This window comes from Chiloscyllium punctatum, chromosome 11 (genome assembly GCF_047496795.1).
Source record: "Chiloscyllium punctatum isolate Juve2018m chromosome 11, sChiPun1.3, whole genome shotgun sequence".
NCBI classification, from domain to species: domain Eukaryota; kingdom Metazoa; phylum Chordata; class Chondrichthyes; order Orectolobiformes; family Hemiscylliidae; genus Chiloscyllium; species Chiloscyllium punctatum.
Genome location: NC_092749.1, coordinates 78,595,458 through 78,617,420, shown reverse-complemented (window position 1 = coordinate 78,617,420; position 21,963 = coordinate 78,595,458). Strand labels below are relative to the sequence as shown.

The window sequence follows — 21,963 nt, the reverse complement described above, 5'->3', positions numbered from 1 at the left end:
TTTGCCTGGAAATAATATGCAGCATCACGAGGCTGACAGAATGTCAAAGAAAGACAGAGAGGTAGAGTCTGCAGGCTAAGACATCACAGGCAGGAAGGGAGTGGACAACCACTATGCAGATTAAAGATGACTTATCAAGCCAGTACACTACTAAAGAGATACACTGCTTTGGAGACAGTTGGAGAGAAAGCCTCTCTGAGAAATGGAACAATAGCCAAATTGTTGTATCGCAGTTAGCTCTGCTGCATGGTTGAGGAAGAATAAGTGTGGGAAAGCTGGAGTAATAGTGGATTCAATTCTAAGGATAACAAATAGACGTACGTTCCTGTGGCCTTAGGAGATTCCAGGATGGTGTGCTGATTCTCAGGTGTGTAGGTGAAGGACAGTGGAACAGCAACTGCAGGGCTGTCTGGGAGTAATTCAGGAGACATGGCAGAGATTCATCCCGAGAAAAAAAGAGAGAGGATGAGGCAACCATGGCTGACAAGGAAAGTCAGGGATGGCCTAAAAGCAAATGAGAAGGCATATAATGTGGCGAAGGGCAGTGAGAAACCAGAGGTTGGGAAGCTTACAAAGGCTAGAGGGCAACACAGAAAAAAGTGAGGGACAAAAAAAATTAAATGCCACTAAGCTAGCCAGTAACAAAGGAAGATAGTAAAAGTTCATTTAGATATATAAAGGGCAAAAGAGGCAAAAGTGGATATTGAGCTGCTGGAATACGACGCAGGACAGACAGTGTGGGGAATAAAGAAATGGTTGAGGAACTGAATAATTTTTTTGCATCAGTCTTCACAGTGGAAGACACTAGTAATGTCCGAAAAATTTCAAGACAGTGAGGGGGCACAGCAGAAGTGGTAGCCATTACTAAGAAGGTGCTAAAAAAAAACAGAATGACTTGAAGATTGATAAATCACCTGGTCCAGGTGGACTACACCCCAGACTTCTAAAGCAAGTAGTTGTAGAGATAGTGAAGCCATTAGTGGTGATCTTTCCGGAACTGCTAGAATCAAGAAGGGTCCCAGAGGATTGGAAAAATCGCTAATGTGACACCCCTGTTTAAAATGGAAGGCAAGACAAGAGAGGGAAAATTACAGATCAATTAACCTAGTCTCAGTTGCAAGCAAGATCCTGGAATCCATTGTGAAGGATGAGAATTCTGAATACTTGGAAGTGTACAGCAAAACAGGAGACATCATGCCTGACAAATCTGCTAGAACTCTGAGAAAGTAACAAGCAGGTTAGACCAAGAAGAGCTAATGGATGCTATCTACTTGGACCTCATGCCCGCCTTTGACAAGGTGCCACACAGGAGGCTATGAGTTAAGTGTCACAGGCGTGGTGCTAGCATGGATAGAAGTTTGGCTGTCTGGCAGAAAGCAGAGTGGGGATAAAGGGTAGGAAGGATAGAGGCATGGACTATTTTCTAAATGTTGAGTAAATTCAGAAGTCTGAGTTCTAGTCCAGGATTCTCTCAAGAGTCTTGAAGGTTAAGTCAGTAGTTAAGGTGGCAAATGCAATTTATTTTGAAAGGACAGAAATATAGAAGTAGAAATGTATTTTTGAGGCTCTTGAGACCATATCAGGAGGAGAAAGTGAGGACTGCAGATGCTGGAGATCAGAGCTGAAAATGTGTTGCTGGAAAAGCGCAGGTCAGGCAGCATCCAAGGAGCAGGAGAATCAATGTTTCGGGCAGGAGCCCTTCTTCAAGAATGAGGAAAGTGTGTCCAGCAGGCTAAGATAAAAAGGTAGGGAGGAGGGACCTGGGGGAGGGGGCGTTGGAAATGCGATAGTTGGAAGGAGGTCAAGGTGAGGGTGATAGGCCGGAGTGGGGGTGGGGGGCAGAGGTCAGGAAGAAGATTGCAGTTTAGGTGCTGAGTTCGAGGGATTTGACTGAGACAAGGTGGGTGGAGGGGAAATTAGGAAACTGGAGAAATCTGAGTTCATCCCGTGGTTGGAGGGTTTCTAGGCGGAAGATGAGGCACTCCTCCTCCAACCGTCGTGTTGCTATGGTCTGGCGATGGAGGAGTTCAAGGACCTGCATGCCCTTGGTGGAGTGGGAGGGGGAATTGAAGTGTTGAGCCACTTGGGTTGGTTGGGTTGGGTGTCCCAGAGGTGTTCTCTGAAACGTTCCGCAAGTAGGCGACCTGTCTTCCCAATATAGAGGAGGCCACATCGGGTGCAGCGGATGCAGTAAATGATGTGTGTGGAGGTGCAGGTGAATTTGTGGCGGATATGGAATGATCCCTTGGGGCCTTGGAGGGAAGTAAGGGGGGAGGTGTGGGTGCAAGTTTTACATTTCTTGCAGTTGCAGGGGAAGGTGCCGGGAGTGGAGGTTGGGTTGGTGGGGGATGTGGACCGATGAGGGAGTCACGGAGGGAGTGGTCTTTTCGGAATGCCGATAGGGGAGGGGAAGGAAATATATCCCTGGTGGTGGGGTCCATTTGGAAGTGGTGGAAATGACAATGGATGATACGATGTATATGGAGGTTGGTGGGGTAATAGGTGAGGACCGATGGGGTTCTGTCCTGGTGGCAATTGGAGGGGCGAAGCTCAATGGCGGAGGAGCGGGAAGTGGAGGAGATGCGTTGGAGGGCATCGTCGATCACGTCTGGGGGAGAATTGCGGTCTTTGAAGAAGGAGGCCATCTGGGTTGTACAGTATTGGAACTGGTCCTCCTGGGAGCAGATGCGGTGGAGACGAAGGAATTGGGAATATGGGATGGCGTTTTTACAGGGGACAGGGTGGGAGGTGGTGTGGTCCGGAGTATTGCTTGCAGTTTTGGGGCCCATATCTCAGGAAGGATGTACTGGCCCTGGAGGTGGTTCAGAGGTGGTTCACTAGACTGGTCCCAGGAACAAAAAAGTTTAACATAAGAACATTTGAGGACTCCGATTCTATACTTTAGAAGGATAAGGAGGGGATCTAACTGAAACATACAGAAAAGTGAACAGCCTGTATACTGGACATTGCGAAGAGATTTCCATTGGTAGCAGAAACTAGGACAGGAGGGCATAGCCTTAGAGTAAAGGGAAGACCTTTTAGAATGGAGATGAGGAGAACCTTCAGCCAGAGAGTGGTGATTCCATAAAATTAATTGCCACAGAAGGCTGTGGAGGTCAGGTGATTGAGTATATTTAAGACAGAGATAGATAGGTCCTTGAGTATCAAGGAGATCAAGTGTTATGTGGAGAAACTAGGAGAATGGGTTTGAGAAACTTATCAGCCATGATTGAATAGCACAGCAGACTCAATGGGCTGAGTGGTCTAATTTCTGCTACGTCTTATGCAGAAGATTATTTCTGAGACAAGGGCCTAAATCCAAATAAAGGAAACTACTATGTTATGAGATACAAGTTGGTTTGAGACATGGTAAACATTTAAAAAGCACATGGATTATTCATTCCTTTCTCGCACAAAAATAAAACAGAAAACATAGCCATACCATTGCTAACAAGGGAAATAAGTTACAGTATCAGAACCAAAGAAGGGGCATACAAATAGGTCAAAGAGATGGCAGATCAATTACATATACACTTTGGTAGTCTCTTCATAAATATAATCCCAAAAATGTTGAGGAAAACAGGGTTGAGAGAAAGAGAGAGACACTGTCAGATATCAGTATTAATAGGGAAGATGGTATTGAAGAATTTGATGGGACCAAGGGTGATAAAATTCCCTAGAGCCTGATACTCTATACCCCAGAGAGCTTAAGTGATCCTAAAAATAGTGGATGCCTTGGTATCATCTTTCAAGATCCTACAGACTGTGGAACAGCGCTTATGGATTTGGGCATAATTAACTATTTAAAAAAGGAGGCATAGGAAAAAGGGAATCATGATGATGCTCTCCAGTGCCCACTTCACGCACCGCTGCCCTTGAACCCCACCCCTCCCAACGCAACAAGGACAGAACCCCCTCTGTCCTTCCACCCCACCAACCTCCACAAACATCACATCATCCTCTGCCACCTCCAAACGGACCCCACCAAAGGTATATTCCCCTCCCCACCCCTATCAGCTTTCCAGAGAGACCATTCCCTCTGTGATTACCTCAATAGATCCATGCCCCCCACCAGCCTACACCCCACTCCTGGCTCCTTTCTCTGCCACTGCAGGAAGTACAGAACCTGTGCCCACACCACTCCCCTCACCTCCATCCAACATCCCAAGGGATCCTTCCACATCTGTCAGAAATTTATCTGTACCTCTACTGCATCTATTGTACCCGGTATGGTCTCCTCTACATCAAGGACATAGGACGCCTTCTTGCAGATTGTTTCAGAGAACATCTTGGGGACATCTGCACCCACCAACCCCAGCACCCCATGGCTGAACACTTCTACTCTCCCTCCTTCAAGGACATGCAGATCCTGGGCCTCCTCCACTGCCAAACCATTACCACTGACACCTGGAGGAAGTACATCTCACATTCCACCTTGGGACCAGACAACCACACGGGATAAATGTGGATTTCAACAGTTTCCACAATTTCCTTCCCCTCACATTATCCCAGTCCCAAACCTCCAACTCAGCATGGCCCTCATGTCCTGTCCTTCACTCCCCCCCCCCACCCCCCGACCTATCACCTTCTCCCTCACCTTCATCCACCTATCACTTTTTCAGCTACCTTCTCCCCAACCCCACCTCCCTCCCATTTATCTCTCAGCCCCCAGCCAACAGGCTTAATTTCTGAAGAAGGGCGCATGCCCGAAATGTCGATTCTCCTGCTTCTCAAATACTGCCTGACCTGCTGTACCTTCCCAGCAACACACTTGACTGTAAATATACAAGGCCTTGATGAGACTACATCTGGAATATTGTGTAAAATTCTCATTTCCTTATCTGAGGATGCTCTGCCAATGAAGGGAGTGAAAAGGAGGTTTCCCAGACTAACTCCCGAGATGACAAATATGAAAAAAGACTGAATTGGTTAAGACTATATTCACTGGAATTCAGAAATATGAAGGTTAGGGTAAGGGAGAAGAAATATAATTGAAACCAATACAAATCTAACAGGAACGGACAGGGTAAACACAGGAGGAATGTACAAAAGGGAGTCCAGAAGCAGGGGTCATCCAGTGAGCTCGTGGAATTCTCTGCGACTAAAACATTGTTTTCAAGGAGTTAGATATAGTTCTTTGGGGCAAAGGTACCAAAAAGGAGAAAAAGGAACAGGGTATGGAGTTGGATAATTTGCTTGCTTTAATTTTCATTAAATTGAATGGCAATGTAGCCTAAAAGGGCTGTATGACCCACTCCTTATTTTTTACATCTCTACGTAAATCATTGAATAACTCAACTTTCTTCGACCACACTTCCAAACAGTGCATTCCAGGCCCAAACCACTCTGTGGAAAAGTCTTATCGCACAATGTGCTTGCTTTGCAAATCTCTTCGCAATGTGTGCCCTCTAATTCAGAATCTCTAAATACGAAACATGAATCAAATCTCTTCTTTGATGCAACAGTCCCATCTTCTCCCATTTATCTTCATAACTGAAGTTTCTCATCCGTAGAAGCATTCCTACAAACCTCTTCTGCACTCTACCCAATGTGTCCCATTCTTCTTAAAACGTGAAACTCAGTACTGTACAAAACTCAGTGAGCCAGCTGAGGGTGAACAGGTTAAATGTTCAAAAATAAAAAATTGTCCAAAAGCGAAACAAAGACATAATATTGAAAGGCTATTTAAACAAAACTTTCGAAATCAGTATTTATTGCAAAAGATCACATTTTAACTGTGATCCCCTACTTACTTTTTAATCAGTATCAGTTCATCATCGCATATCCTTTCTTGAATCACTTCCTCAGCCTGGCCCAACATGGAGACTTCAAAAGTCTCTTCGCCCTCCAAGTTTGCCAAAGTTGAACACACAGTTGCTATGAAGAAAACAAAGGGAAAAATCTGTCAAATAAGTACTCCTGAATTCTTTTTTGCCTTTTACTAATTTCTCAATATAAAAGTACCATCAAAACAAACAAAACACTCTGAATCAAATTGAAAGCTATAGAATGCATGTGAATACTGCTAGAATAAATTTTCAAAAACTCTCAAATGAAAACAGATGCTGGAAATCTGCAATTAAAATGGCAAGTGCTGGAGAAACTCAACAGCTCTGATAGCATTTGTGGAGAAATAAAACAGAATTAACATTAGGCAATTTGATAAGGCAAGAGTCCATGATATTGAAGATAGTATGTTAGCATGGATAGAGGATTAGTTAAGCAATAGAAGACAGAAACACTACCTCTTCAGCTATCTGCTTTAGAACTCTGGGTTGTAGTCCACCTGGTCAAGGTGATTTATCAACCTTCAAGTCATTCCGTTTTTTAGCGCCTTCTTAGTAATGGCTACCATACTCAACTTGGCCCCCTTGCTCTCAAAATATTTGGGGCATTACTAGTGCTTTCCACTGTGAAGATGGTCTCTCCTGTGTCATATTCCAGCAGTCCAATGTCCACTTTTGCCTCTCTTTTGCCCTTTATATATCTGAAGAAACCCTTGCTATCTTCCTTTATGTTACTGGTTAGCTTACTGTCATTTAATCTTTTCTCTTTTTTTGGTGCCCTCTGGTCTTTATAAGCTTCCCAAATCTTCTGGTTTCCCACTGCCCTACACCACATTACATGCTCAGATGTGGCAACTTCCATGGCAAGAAATCAGAGTTAACATTTTGGGTCAGAACTCAATAGATGATGGAGTTGGGAGAAGGGGGCATTTTCAGAATGGCAGACTCTAGTACTGATATACCACAGGGATCAGTGTTGGGGTGACATTTACAATACAAAAATGACTGGGATGAGCAAAGTGAGTTCACAGCAGCCAAAGTTTGCAGATGGTCAGGCAGGTAGTGAGGATGACAAAGCATAGAGGGATAAAGACACGTTAAGCAAGAGAATGCTGACAATCTTGTGAAATTGGGAACCCTAGTCAGTGACATATTAACCCGTGGAGACCGAATATCCTCCCTGTTAAAACTGTTCATAACTTTGCAAATTTCAATAAGGTCACCCGTTAATCTTTTCTGCTCCAAGGAGAATAAGGCTAATTTCTCTAATCTTTCCTTACATCTAAAATCCCTCATTCCTGCTATCATTCTAGTAAATCTCCTTTGCATTGTGTTATGGAGTAAGCCAAACACCCTCAAAATATTAAGAAAGTCTTGAACCAAACTTTTTCTTATTTTCAAACAGGTAAAACATAATGCATTCCAGATGCAATTTGATTGGACAAACTACTGAATTTAAAGCAAAACACTTTAAAGCAAATTAAAACAAAAAGGAGGGAGGAATTTGAAAAACTTAACTAATGGAAAATTTAACAGAATAACAGATACAGTATGTTTAACTGTTCCAATATAGTTACATCCCATAGAAAACACCTTTGGCAAAGTACAATTTTAGAAAATAATCAGACTCATATGCACTGTCACAGCAGGCAGAGAAACCCCAGCTTTGGTTGACCCAGCTTTTGGTTGTACCCAAGAGGGGGTTTAAAAAAAAATTTCCACTTCAAGACCCAAACAGCGACTGGTAAAAACTAAGCAAAAACTCTGATCTGTGGGAACTCTACTACACCCATTCAGGCCGCTTGTACTGGTCCACATAAAAATCTCAAACAGTTTACTTTCTTACAGACTGCTCAGTACCATTCATTCAATCTCAAAAAAAACAGGACAAAATAACCTCAAAGTCACATCATCATCACAACTTTCGCCAGGCCTTAAAATCCTTCCTTAAGTAAGATGTCCAGAACCAAACAATATTCTAAATGCGGCACAATCAATCATTTGTACAGGTATAGCATCACCTCCTTGCTTTTATACTCTATCTATAACAAACAAGGATCAGATAAGCCTTAACTGTTTCAACCTGTCTGGCCACCTCCAGAGAATAGTGCACATAAACCCAAAAGTCCTTTTCCTCTGTACTCCCCTCAAAACTGTACCATTGAGCCTGCACGGTCTTTTTGTTTCTTCCATCAAAATACATTACCTCACATTTCTCAGCATTGAAATTCACCTGGCAGGTATCTGCCCATTTGGCCTACTTCCCCATGTTCCTCTGAAGTTGCTCAGCGTCATCCATACAGTTCACTAAATGTATATTTAGCTTATTCCATTTCATGGCCTCCATTAATTTTTCCACTATTGACGTCAAGCAAATAGGCCTGGGCTTTGCTTTGCCTCTTCCTTAGGTCACATTTACAGTTCTCCAGTCCCCAGGAGGGACTTGGAAAATTTCCATTGACAGCTCTTGAACTTGCTCCCTTACCACTTTCAGCAATCTAGGATGCACCTGATGGCTTTTCTATCTGGGGTGGGGGGGGCTGCCAGGCCTTTGAGAAACTCTTCATCTACCACTGTACTACTCAGTTGTTCAACACCCACATGTTTACTGCTTCAGCCACCATTTTCTAATGTAGTAAAGACAGTGAACAGCTGACGCACCTTATTCCTTATGGGTCCTATTCTATTCTTAACTAATCTTTTTACTAATAATATGAATAACATTTCACTACTTGTTTTAGAGCAGCCTGCCAGCCTTTCCTCATGCTCCCTTTTAGCCTTCCTTATTCCAGTCTTAGCACCTCTCCAACATTCAAGAGATGATGTGGAGGTGCCAGTGTTGGACTGGGGTGGACAAAGGTAAAACTCAACACCAAGTTATAGTCCAACAAGTTTATCTGCAAGTACAAGCTTTCAGAGTGGTGCTCCTCCATCAGCCACCTGACGAAGGAACAGTGCTCAGAAAGCTTGTACTTCAGCATTTAAAAGAGTTCCAAATTTCTATTGTTATTACTAATCTGATATCTATCACATGCCTCCTTTTCTTCCTTATTTTCTCTCAATATACTTAGTCACCCAGGGTTCTCTATTTATTTTTCATGAATATGTACTTAGCTTGCACCCAATTTAATACTCTTGAAATTCTTCGTTTCCATCCATCGAAAGTTGTTTCCAATCAACCTGTTCCAGTTCAACTTTTAGACCTGAAAAAATCTGCTTTTTCAGGGCAGAATCTTAATCACAGACTGATTTTTAATCCTTTTCCAACTTAATATTGAACACTGTATTAAGATCCTTATTTCCCCAACAGCTCCTCCACTCAGACTTTGTCTACTTGATCTGCCTCATTTCCTACGACCAGATCCAGCACAGCTTACTCACTAGTACGTACTGGAAATTTACTTTTCCAGAAAGTTCTCCTGCACATATTTGAAGAACTTCGCCCCTATCCTGCCCCACCGTACGTTTTTCCTAGTTTAATCTAGGATAATTGAAATTACCAACGATCATACCATATTTGCTCTTCTATTTTCTCCCCACTATTTTAGGTACAGAAAGAAAATTCAACAAGGACACAACTCCCTTCTTGTTAGTCACTTCCAGATATGGATTCTAATTCAGGAACTTCATCTCATTCACTGGCAATCAAGACTGCTCACTCCCTCCCTTTTTACTCACCTGTTTCTATTAAAAGCCCTTCCTGAAGAAGGGCTAATGCCCGAAACGTCGATTCTCCTGTTCCTTTGATGCTTCCTGACCTGCTGTGATTTTCCAGCAACATATTTTTAAGCTCTGATCTCCAGCATCTGCAGTCCTCACTTTCTCCTAGTTGATTTTAACCTACTGCGAATCCTCTTGCAAGGATGCCTTCCTTGAAGAAGCTCTCCTCCTCCCTCTACAAGGATCTCACTGCACCCCCCAGGTCATCTCCTCTGCCATTCCTGAAGAAGGGCTTCTGCCCGAAACATTGATTCTCCTGTTCCTTTGATGCAGCCTGACCTGCTGCGCTTTTCCAGCAACACATTTTAAAGCTCTGTTTCTATTATAAGCCATATAACCCAGGATATTAAGTATCTAGTCCAGTTCTGGTTTGAGTCACATTTCGATCAATGTTTACAATGCCATATCCCCCTCCAGCAATTTCTGCTTCAGCAATTGTCCAATTTTGTTCACTATACTCTGTGCAATTTAACCCCGCACTTATCTCTTTCCTTGCTCACCTGAAAGGCAACCATTTTGTAGTTCACCATCAACACTCCTCAAGCTCTGCCTCACTTAGTCCCCACAGTCCCATCTTCTCTCTTTCCTTTCACTGGTACTTCCAAACACTAGTCCCATGAGTCAATCCAGCACAATGCTGAATTGACTACACAACACTCTCTCAGCCAGTAGATTTCCGCTCAGGTGAAGACAGCTTTCTCCATTCCTAAAAGCAATCAGAATGTCCTAAAAATCCAGATCCCTTCCTTCTACACCATTCCCCAATCTACTGATTTACCTTGTGTAAATGGTAAAGTTCAGCAGGTAATAGGGAAAACAAAAGGAACGTTGGCCTTTCAAAGGGAATGAAACACAAGTTTTGCGAAAATGATGCCAGGCATTAGTCAGGCCACAGCTGGGACACTGTTTTGAGCCTCTTATCTAATGTAACATAAAACTGGCATGGGACAGTCCAGAGAAGGTTCTCTAGGTAGACATCAGGGACTATCCTGAGAGGACAGGTTGAGAAGGTAGGAATTACGAACAACAGGTTATTTTATTTAAAGATAAAAGATTCTTTGAAGACTTACAAAACATGAGGGGCACAGGTAAGAGAATGACAATGGTCCTGTCCTGAGGGTCGGGGGGGTGGGGTGTAGCTCAAAAATTGGAGGTATATCTGCAAGGAGAGAGGAGAACTTAACAAGACCAACTTTTTGTTTCAAACAGTGGACGACGCAGGTACAGTTTATATTTAAAAAAACGTTTGCATAAGTCCAATGAATAACAAACATTTGGAGGCATATGGACCAAAACGTACAAAGGTGAGACTAGTGTAGATTGGAAACATTGTGGCAATGGACTGGTTGGACCAAAGGATCTGTTTCTATACTGTATGCAAAGTGCTCGTTTCCCAGTGGGGGAGACTCTAGGGCCACAGTGCATACTCTCAAGGAGGGATCTCACCTTGAGACAGATAAGGAATTCCTTTTGATGGTAGTGAATTGATGCAAAAGGAAAGTTATGTCTGGGTCATTAAGTATATTCAGGGATGAGATTAAAAGATTTTTCATCAATAAATGAATCAAGGATTTTAGGGACAAGGAAGGAAAGTGGAGTTCAAAATTCTTAGGTCAGTCATCTCAATGAACCACGGAGGAGACCAATTAGGACTTTTGTTCCTAGCTCAAAATGATTCTCTGCTTTCATTTCAAAAGCTCTAACACATTTGAATCAAATTTCCTGATCTGGTGTCAAGTGGAAAACATTTGCTGTACATGGGATGCTTTAGAAGTCCTGGCTCCCGTGTAAATACAGTTATTGTCCAAGGAATTTAAACCTCCGGTGAGCACACTTGCAATACACAGGTCCTTCCAAATAATTCTCAGTGTCAATGACTTGTCCATAGACCGGATTTATTGGCTCAAGGATAGAAACCGGGTATTAGCTTCACAGTCAGCAGCAATCACTGAAGAGCAATTCATGACTAGCAGACCTTCTCACCTCCTCCCAAGATTTTGTCACTGCATTTTTGATGATTTTTAAAAAGCATAGCGGTCTTTTGGTACAGGTTCAAGTGCCATCAGCTCCAGAGATGTGTAACAACACTTCCTGACAGGCTGATGTAAAAAATATTTGACAAAATTGAAATGATGCTCTTTTTGGTAGGAAGAGTGAAAAAATGCCCATTCAAAATTGAATGGTGCAAAATAAACAAGATGAAACAAAAAGTGAAAAAAAAAGTTGCCAAGTCAGACTTTCAACTTACCTCCACTTGCTTTTGCAATTCGCTTCAAGTCCTTTTTCAGACAACGGCGGACTGCCATGGCGCCAGCATCCACAAAATACTTTAGACACATGTCATCAATGCCACCAGTGGTCAGGATGACATTTGCTCCTGTAGCCAAGATCTTATGAATTCGCTCTTTGGTAATATCAGATTCTCTGAAATCAATATCCAAAAAGCAAAACAATTACCAAAACAGTATATAGAAATGCAGCAATTTCATTAAGCTATCCAGAAGGCTTCTGACGTATTAGCTGATGTCGTTTAGTTGCTAAAACTGACTTAGGAAGGAATCATCATAACCCTGACCACAAAAGGCTGAAGCTATTACTTTTAACTACTGTTATGGAAAAAATGTGAAATGCACCTACACACAATACATATGGGTATTTACAGAAAAAATTAAGTTTATAAAATCTAACTGTTCAACTGCCTGAACTCTACACAAACTATTTAAAGGTCTTGCATGTATCAATGTACGGAAGGGAAAAGAGGAGTTTGAAAATAAGGGACTAAGGACTGCAAAGAAACAATATCAGGCAGCAAGCATGGGTGACAAATGAACAATCATGGGTGAGGAGTAGGATTTGGGGACAGCTCAGGTGCATTGAAAAGGTCCAAGTTAGAAAACGAGTCAAGAGATCATACCAATTATGAATAGATGTAGGTCATTAACACCCTTTAAACCTGCTGAACCATTTGGTGAGATCACAGTTAATCTGATTGCTCCATATTTCCATCTAGCCAGAAAATGCTGCTCATCAACCTGCCTACCTCTGCGGCTAAAATCTACTTTCACTTTTGAGGATGACTGCTCCAAAGACATTTAAGATACTACTTCTCTACCTCAAACAGAAACCCTAGTTCCACATTCTACCAAAGAGAAATACCTTGGATAGTTCAATCAGGTAGCCTTGAAAACCTCCTCTGATCTGCTTTCAACTGATTTACATCCCTTCTTGATGAAAGAGACCTACATTGAACAATACTCCAGATATGATCCCCTCTGATGCCCTATGTAACTCAAGCATAACTATTTCAGCAAAAGGTTCCCCTCGCAACGAACAAAAATATTTTATTAGCCCTACTAAATACTTGCTGTACCTGCATATTAACTTTTGCAATTTAGGCATTAGCACACCATCACTCCAACTCAGAGCTCTGCACTCTCTACTTAGGTAGAAGACTTCTTTTTACCTCTTCCTGCCCAACGGACAATTCCACATTTTGCCACCGTATACTTATTTACAACATCTTTGCCCACTTTCTTAAACTATATTTATTTGTTGCTTCCCTAAATTATTTAACATTCTACATTCCAAGCTACGCCATCAGCCAATCTAGCAATCATACCATCAGCTCCTTCATCCAATATTCTACATAATTGTAAACTTATAACTTGAGGCCCCAGCATTCTAAGCCTGCTTATGATGTCTGATTGTCATCAGCTATGCAAACTTCCATTCATGTCCAATATGTTAACATCTGCAGCATAAGCTTTCATTTTCTATTATAGTCTTTTATGTGCATCTTAAAGGTTTCTGGAACTGTAGCTATAGTGTAACTATCTGAACACGTTACTTGAAATTATGTTTGCTGTACAGTAAATGGAAGAACCCACAGAGGCATCAAGATACAAATAGATCTAGGTGTACACGTTCACAGTTCAAAGCAGCAACAAGTGGACAAGGCGGCATATGGTATATTTAGCTTCATTGGTCAGGGCATAGAGTATAAAAACCGGCAAGTCATGTTGCAGCTGTGGAGAAGTTTAATGAAGTCATATTTTGAATATTTGTACAGTTCTGGTTGCCACACTACCTGGAAGGGTGTGGAGACTTTGGAGAAGGTACAGAAATGGTTTACCAGCGTGTTGCCTGGTTTAGAGGGTATTATGACATGAGTAGAGATAGCAAGTTTTGAAGCTCAGGTTGAGGGTCTGAACGTAGGTTTGTTCGCTGAGCTGGAAGATTAGTTTTCTGACGTTAAGTCACCATACAAGGTAACATCTTCAGTGAGCCTCTGAATGAAGCACTGGTGATACAGCTCTTTATATGTTTGAGTTTCCGAGGGCTGGTGATGTCATTTCCTGTGGTAATTTTATTTCCTGTTCTTTTTCTCAGGGGGTGGTAAATGGGATCCAAGTCAATGTGCTTGTTGATGGCATTCCAATTGGAACTCTATGCTTCTAGGAATTATCGTGCACGTCTGTTTGCCTTATCCTAGGGCGGATGTGTTGTCCCAGTCGAAGTGGTGTGCTTCCTCATTCATGTATAGGGATACTAGTGAAACTGGGTCATGTCATTTTGTGGCTAGTTGATGTTCATGTATCCTGGTCACTAGTTTTCTGCCAATACAGTGTTTGCTCATTACCTGTGTTGGTGGGTCTGTGGGCTACCATGATGCCACGAGGTCTGAGTAGTCTGGCAGTAATTTCTGAGAAGTCTTTGATGTAAGGGAGAGTGGCTAGGGTTTCTGGATGTGTTTTGTCTGCTTGTTTGGATTTATTGCTCAGAAATCAGTTCATTGCGGACCCGTTCTTTTTGAATACACCATATAGGTGATTTTCCTCTACTCTGTGTAGTTGCTCTGTGCTGCAGTGTGTGGTGGCTCGTTGACGTAATGTTCTAATGTAGCTTCATTTCTGGATGCTGGGATGATTGCTTCTGTAGTTCAATATATGGTCTGTATGTGCTGTTTTTCTGTAGACACTGGTTTGAAGTTCCACATTGGCTGCTTGCTCTACTGTGACATCTAGGAATGGCAGTTTGTTGTTGCAGCTAACGAACTTGAAAGACTCTATACAGACAACAACCAAAACTGATGTCACTTACAAAATACCGTGCAAGAACTGTAAAAAACACTACATTGGACAAACAGGCAGAAAACTAGCCACCAGGATACATGTACATCAACTAGCCACAAAAAGACATAACCCTCTCTCACTAGTATCCTTACATATAGATAAGGAAGGACACTACTTCGACTGGGACAACACAACCATCCCAGAACAAGCCAAACAGACACGCATAAGAATTCCTAGAAGCAGAGCATTCCAATTGGATTGACTTGGATCCTATTTTCCAACCTGAGAAAAAGAACAGGAAATGACATCATCTTAGGAAATGATGTCACTACAGGAAATGGTACCACCAACCCCCAGAAACTCAAACATGTAAATATAAAGTGGGTTACACCATCAGAGTTTTGTTTGGTGACCCCTGAAGACGTTACCTCGTATGGTGACGAAATGTCTGAAAACGAACCTTCCAACTCAGCAAACAAACCTACATCCATGAGTAGAGATTGGACAAACTGTTTGTTTGTAAGGTGGTTGAAGGAGAATAGAAGCTTACAAAATTATGAATGGCATAAATAGAAAGGATAGTCAGTCTTTTTCCTAGGGCATAAATGTCAAATACTCAAGGACATAGGTTTAAGGTAAAAGGGTTTAAGTTTAAAAGGAGATGAGGCAGTTTTTGTTGTTTTTTTAAAAGGAGGGCCTGGAACGTGTTACCGGAAGAAATTGAAACCAACGCATCAACTCTTTCAATAGTCAAATTATTAAGATTAGGATTAAGTGTCCCACAGATATCGGTTCTGGGTCCTCTTATTTGTCATTCAGATAAATGACTTGGCTGAGAATATAAGTGGCATGGTTTGTGGATTATACCAAAATTGGTGGCGAGTAGATAATGAAAGTTTTGTGAGATTACAAAAGGATCTTGTTCAAATGGGTCAATAGGCTGAAAAATGGAGGATGGAATTCAATCTGGATAGCATTTTGGTAGTCAGTTCTTTGATAACATGATTGTTGTGTTCTTGTGCAACCTCACATTATAGAAAAATCACACTTTAAAGTGACAATGCTTTAATTATGTTACAACCAAAACAGGTTTTAAAAATTCGCTGAGAAACAGCATCCCCAATTTGTCAATCATATTACAGCAAATTTGCATCGATAAAATATGCGTTATAACAGAACAAACAATTCTAAGACTTATTTAATTAATGGGTAGTATTGCAGAGTAGAGGGACCCAGGGGTGCAGGTACATAATTCTTTGAATTTTGCGTCACACACAGAGTGTAGGGTTAAAAAGGCATCTGGCATGCATGCCTTCATTGCTCAAACCTTTGAGTAAGCGAATTGGGACGTTATGTTGAGGTTGAACAGGACATTGGTAAAGCCACTTCTAGAATAGTGTTCAGTTCTGGTCGCCAGCTATAGGAAATTATCAATCTGGAGAGGGTTCAGAAGAAATTTACCAGAATGTTAGCCGGTACATAAGGTTTGAGTTATATAGAAAGGTTGGATAGGCTGGGACTTTTTTCATTGGAGCACACAAGGATGTAAAGTTTATAAAATAATGAGGGTATAGATGGAGTTGGTGGTAGCTGTCTTTTCCCCAAGTTGGGGAATTTCAAGACTGCGGGCATATTGTTTTTTTAAAAAGTGAGACGACAGAGATTTAAAAAAGATGGAGGTAAACCTTTTACACAGAGGGTGGTTCAATTGTGAATGAACTTCCTAAGGAAGTAGTTGGATATAAGTACAATTACAATGTTTAAAAGACATTTGGATACATATATGAATGAGAATGGTGTGGAGGGATATGGGTCAGAAGCAGGCATACGGGACGAGTTTAGCTTGGGATTATGTTCGGCATGGATTGGTTGAACTGTGCTGTATGACTAAGTCCATCAGGACAAAGTGATTTATTAGTTCTCAATTCACTCTCAAGACGGTTGCCAGATTGGTTTGACGAAGCCAGCTGTTGTTATCACCTAATAACTGCTAATATCATCGATGAAAAAATGACAAAGAAAGCAAAAGTGAAAAGTAGACTCAAAGATATTTATACATAAAAATAAGGTCAAAAGGCTTAAGTCAGAATTGGAGCAGTCTAGATTCTGCAGACCTGATTGATTGCCGAAATCACAAGATCGTGAAAGACTGGTGAAGGGATCCACTGAACAAGTGATAAGTGATGGCAAGTTTCAGATAATGTTGGACTGCAGTGACCAAAGCAAATAAATCAAGAATTGGAAATAAAAAAACAGATGAAGTTTTCAAAGTATTTGATAGCAGTAACACAAATGCAGGAATCCCACTGTACGGGCTGAGAGGGGTAGCTGGACAGATCACCTTATTCACGTTAGCTGCAGTTCCCTTTCTTGCTGTCTCGAGTAGTGAAAACGATGTGGAGGTGTTGATGCTGGACTGGACAAGGTCAGAAGTTACATGACACCAGTTACGTCCAAAAGGATTATTTGAAGTGACAAGCTTTCAGAGAGCTGCTTCTTTGTCAGGTGAAGTGACAAGCAGCACACAGGCACACAACTTATAGGCAGAGAAATCTGAAGACTGTACAAATGGTAGGAGTGCAATGGCAACAAGCTGAATAACAAGTATTTGCAGGTGATCAAGAGTCAGATGGGTGTGAGTAAAGTATCAGCAGCTGAATAGCAAGTGAAGGGATGACCTATGATCTGATTAACTGAGGCAGAGATAATTACAAAAAATTAAAAGTAAAGCCATACAATCAAGGTAGAGAGATCATAACAGGTCATAAGGTTATGGTGTCAAAACTGGACAATAAAGGAAGACTTTACAAATATATAATAGAATGGTGGTGTTATGAAGTTAAATGAGTGTGTTCACTTTAAAATAAATAGTTTTCTGAATTTTGATGTGAACTTAAAGTGCAGGCTCAGCTGTCCGAATGGAACTGCTAGAAGGACTGTTCCAAAATAACTGTTAAATGGATGCCCAAGTTTTGTTTGCTGTTTTGACATCAAGCAAATTTCACCAATTACTTTAAATTATGCTCAGGAAAAGGAAACCCAATGGAGTTTGAATTTATTGTCTTGACAACATCAGACCAATGACATGGAATGATGCTGGGAGGTATAAAATCAGGGCACTTTAAAAATTGGTCAGAGCAATTGCCACTGAACAACAGACCAACTGCTGTAGAGCCATAAAGCTAGCTGCCCATCTAACAGCTTGCTCTCAAGGAAATTAGAAGACATTCATCATCAAAGGTACCTTTTCCTGCAAAACACACTTGTAGCGAAAAAAAAGATGACCCAGGGAGATGAGCAGACGGAAGACATTGCAGAAGACCGAACTGTGTGGACTTGAGATTAAGTTAATGTTTGACAATTGTGTTATTGGAGCAGCATTTTTAGAGTTGGGGTCAGATAATAAGTAGTTATGAAAAGGGGGCTTGGACTTGTGAATAGTTTTTGTTTAGTGTTCACTATTGAAACAATTATGAAAATAAATTGGTAATTTCCTTTAAATAGTGGAAATTAGGAGTTCTGTCACTCACATTTTAACAGGAGTTTCACAGTGAATGGTAGGGTCTTCAGGAGTGTACCGGAACAGAGGGATCTTGGAGTTCAGGTTCACAGTTCTCGGAAAATGGAGTCACAGGAGCACAGGGCAGTAAAAGAGGCTCTTGGCACACTGGCCTTCATCAGTCAGGGCGCTGAGTTGGGAAGTTATATTGCATTTACACAGAAACATCGGTGAGGTCCCACGTGGACCATAGTGTTCAGTTTTGGTCGCCTGCTATAGGAAGGATGTCATTGAACTGGGAAGAGTGAAGACAAAATTTACAAGGATATTGCCAGGACTCAATGGAGTGTTATAGGAAGAGGTTGGACAAGCTGGATTTACGCATATGAGACTGAGGAGTGGGGTGGAGAGACAGAAGTGTATAGATCATGGGAGGCATGGATAGGGTAAATGCAGTTTTTTTCCTCGGGTTGGGGAATTGAAGTTTCCCCAGTTTAAAGTTGAGGAAAGTATAGAGAGCATGAGAAGCAGCTTGTTTTAAACACAGAGGGTGGTATGCACATGGAATATGGAATGAGATGCCAGCAGAAGTGGTTGAGGTGGTTACATTAACGACATTTAAAAGGCATTTAGACAAATAGATGGATAGGAAAAGGATGAGAAGGATATGGGCCAACTGCAAGGAAGTGGGGTTAGTATGGATGGTCATTTTGGTCGGCATGGACCAGTCTCTGTACTGTAGGATTCTACAATTCAATGAAGTGAGGCAAGCTTTTTTTGGGTGTTTAGTTTTAATTAAGGGGGTTTGACCTCTGTTTCGTAACAGTTTCGCAGCTTGTCGTCTGAGATTTTGACAAGTTTGGACAAACTTGAACAGATTAGAGGTATGAAAGGTCCCAGCAGACTTAAAACACATTGCAATTAGTGTCCTAGATCTTTAAATAAAATTTAGGTGAGAAAATCTGTTTAGTATCGGTTAATTGTTGTTGGTTAAATTTCAAATGAGGGAAAAGGCTCTTAACATAGCTAGATGGGTTCTGGGGTTTGAAGATGTTTGTTAAAATTTGCCAAGAAAGTTTGGCTAGACAGAGGAAGGATATACTTCAATAATTAGCAAACACGTTAGAATTGGGTTCAACCAGTGACAAAAGGAAAGCCGAAATTGTAATGGCGATGGTCAAGCACTCAGACGTATCAAACAAATATGCGCAGTGGAGTTAGAAAAGTTGCAAATGATATAACCAAAGTTATAAGATGAAGAAGGGGAAAGAAGGTTCTTAACTGAGCAAAAACAGGCAGCAGAGAGAGTAGAAACAAAGAAGAAAAAAGGGAGAGAACACTTTTAGCTGAGCAAAAACAGAGAATTCGAACTCAAAGGTCGTAAATTAGTCAAAGTAAACAGGAGTGAAGTGAAGGGAGAAGGTAAGGATTAACACAAACATGTTAAAACATTTTGATGAAAAAGATGTTGAAGCCTTTATTTCACGTGAAAAATTGGCTAGGCAGATGCAGTGGCCAGAAAACTTGTGGGTAATACTAGCTCAGAATAAGCTGGTAGGTAGGGAGAGTGAGGTCTTTGCAGCACTATCAGATGAGGGGTCAAAGGAATTATTCTGAGTACCTATGAATTTGTACCATAAGCATATAGACAGCAGTTCAGAAACAAAGGATGAACCAGGTGAGACTTATGTGGAGTTCAAAATAATTAAACATGGTAATTTTGATAGATGGGTGCAGACTTTAAAAATACACAAGACATATGCGGCTCTAAGAGACATTATTCTGCAGGATGAGTTTAAAAACTCACTTCCAGAGGTAACAACAACTTGGGGATAAACAGAAAGCGCAAGTAGTGGGAAAAGCTGCAGAGATGGCAGATAATTATGCATTGGTGCATAAGGTGAAATCTAGCTTTTGACAGGAATTTGGTGAAATTTAGCTTTTGACAGGAATTTCATCCTTTGAGGGACAGAAACTGGAAGAAGCCCAAGGTGGGGGGGTGGGGGTGTGGAGAGAGAACAGGAGGTGAAAGGTCACAGATGTTTCCATTATGATAAGGTGAGACATGTAAAAGCACAATGCTGGTCATTGAAAGAAGTCACTGTGGGAGAATGTAGTGAATCAGGCTAAGCCAATAGGATCAATGAAATAGTAAAGGAAACCCAAAAGAAAAGTCGAGGAGCTGCAGGAGATACACAACCTAGGCAGGGGCTGGGTACTGAGTTAGTGGCTAATCTCTATAAAGACTTCACCTCTATGGATTAATTTTACTCAGGAAGAATAGGACAGAAAGGGAAAGAAGTGATAATTTTGAGAGCTATGGGATCTGGTCAGTCTCTAATACTAAAATGAAATTATTTGCACTCTTTTCTGACATGTTACCACAGAGTGATACTTGTGGAACAGATGGACAGAAATTTAGCTTTCACCTGTGTAAGATCATGTTGCAGAGCCAAATCAAGACCGGTAAACTAACAGTGGGAGTGATTGAATAGTTCCAGGAATATAGCTTGCTCTTGGAAATGACTGAGCAGGAACCAAGGCGGGAGTGATGCCTCTTATGCTGGAAAAGCCAAAAGAAAAACCAGGGAACTGAGGAGTTAAAAGAAAAAACCCTGGATTTTTTCCCAGACTCTAATAACAAGATCCCCTTGTCATTAGTTTTTCCTTCTTGCTATAACTTGAGAAAGACGAAGGAGTGGAGGTTCAGTTATCTGACACCTGGTTTGATTAAATAGTACAGGAAAAACCTGAACAGGTAGAGTCAGGCAGAGGTGTTGAGTCCTGAAAAGCTAATGGACTTACAACAGAAAGGTGAGACAATAAAAGATATACATTATGATCCATACTCAAAAGGAATCAATGTATTCTGAAGGCTTATCTTAAGGATAGAATCCCAAGATGAAAATTGAGACCACAGCAAGTTAGTGCATAGGATGAATGGGTATAAATGCACCAGATTGTACTGTCAGTAGCATAGACAGGAAGCATTATGGGTAGCACATGAATTAACAGCAGGTCTGGTAATTCGATGTGTGTGGAAGTCTCAAGCTAAGGTACAAATAAACTTCTATTGGCTTGGACTGCATAAGGATGTGGTTAAATTTTGCTGTACACATCATACATGCCAAATGGTAGGTAAGACACAGGCAATAAAACCCAGCACCTTTGTTGTCAATTCCTGCATTCAAAGAACCTTTCACAAGCAGGTTATGATTGATTTTGTAGGTCCCTTCCCTAAATCTAAAAGGGGGAACCAGTATTTGCTAACCATAATGGGATGTATCTCCCGGATTTCTGGAGGCAATTCCATTATGGAGTGTTGAGGCAAAAAAAAAGGGAAGAGAAGGTGTTGGTAGCTTTCTTCACCTGATATGGGCTATCCAGGCAGATTCAGTCAGACCAAATGTCTAATTTTACTTCTAGACTATTTAAGGAAGTCATGGATAGTTTAGGCATACAGCACTTTAACTGAAGTGCATACCATTCTGAATCCCAGGGAGCCTTGGAAATGTGGCACCAGACCCTGAAATCCATGTCAAAAGCGTACTGTCAGGATTACCCGAATGACTGGGATAAAGGTATCCTAGTCATACTTTTTACCATTAGAGATGCCCCAAATGAATATATCCAGTTTAGTCCCTTTGAGTTAATATTTAGACATGAAGTGAGAGGACCTTCAAAACTAATTAAAGAAAAACTGATAGGACCAAAGTCAGAAATCTCACACTTCGATTATGTATCGGAAATGAGGGAGAGATTATGCCTGGTAGGTGAATTAGCTAAACACCTGAAGAGGGCACAGTATGGAATGAAGCAGGTGGCAGATTAAAAACTCAAATTCAGACATTTTCCCATGGGAATGACGTATTCGTATTGTTACCAG

At 41.4% G+C, this 21,963-nt stretch overlaps 1 protein-coding gene across 1 annotated transcript in view; it reads right to left on the bottom strand.

Annotated features, from left to right (window-relative positions):
* The window catches only part of tcp1 (t-complex 1), a 58,479-nt gene that overhangs the window by 5,489 nt on the left and 31,027 nt on the right, over positions 1–21,963 (bottom strand). Inside the window, exons 8-9 of the mRNA XM_072581090.1 lie at positions 11,755–11,930; positions 5,754–5,877 (exon numbers count right to left, since the gene is read on the bottom strand). Coding sequence (XP_072437191.1) covers positions 5,754–5,877; positions 11,755–11,930 — 300 coding nt within the window. The remainder of the gene's footprint in view (positions 1–5,753; positions 5,878–11,754; positions 11,931–21,963) is intronic.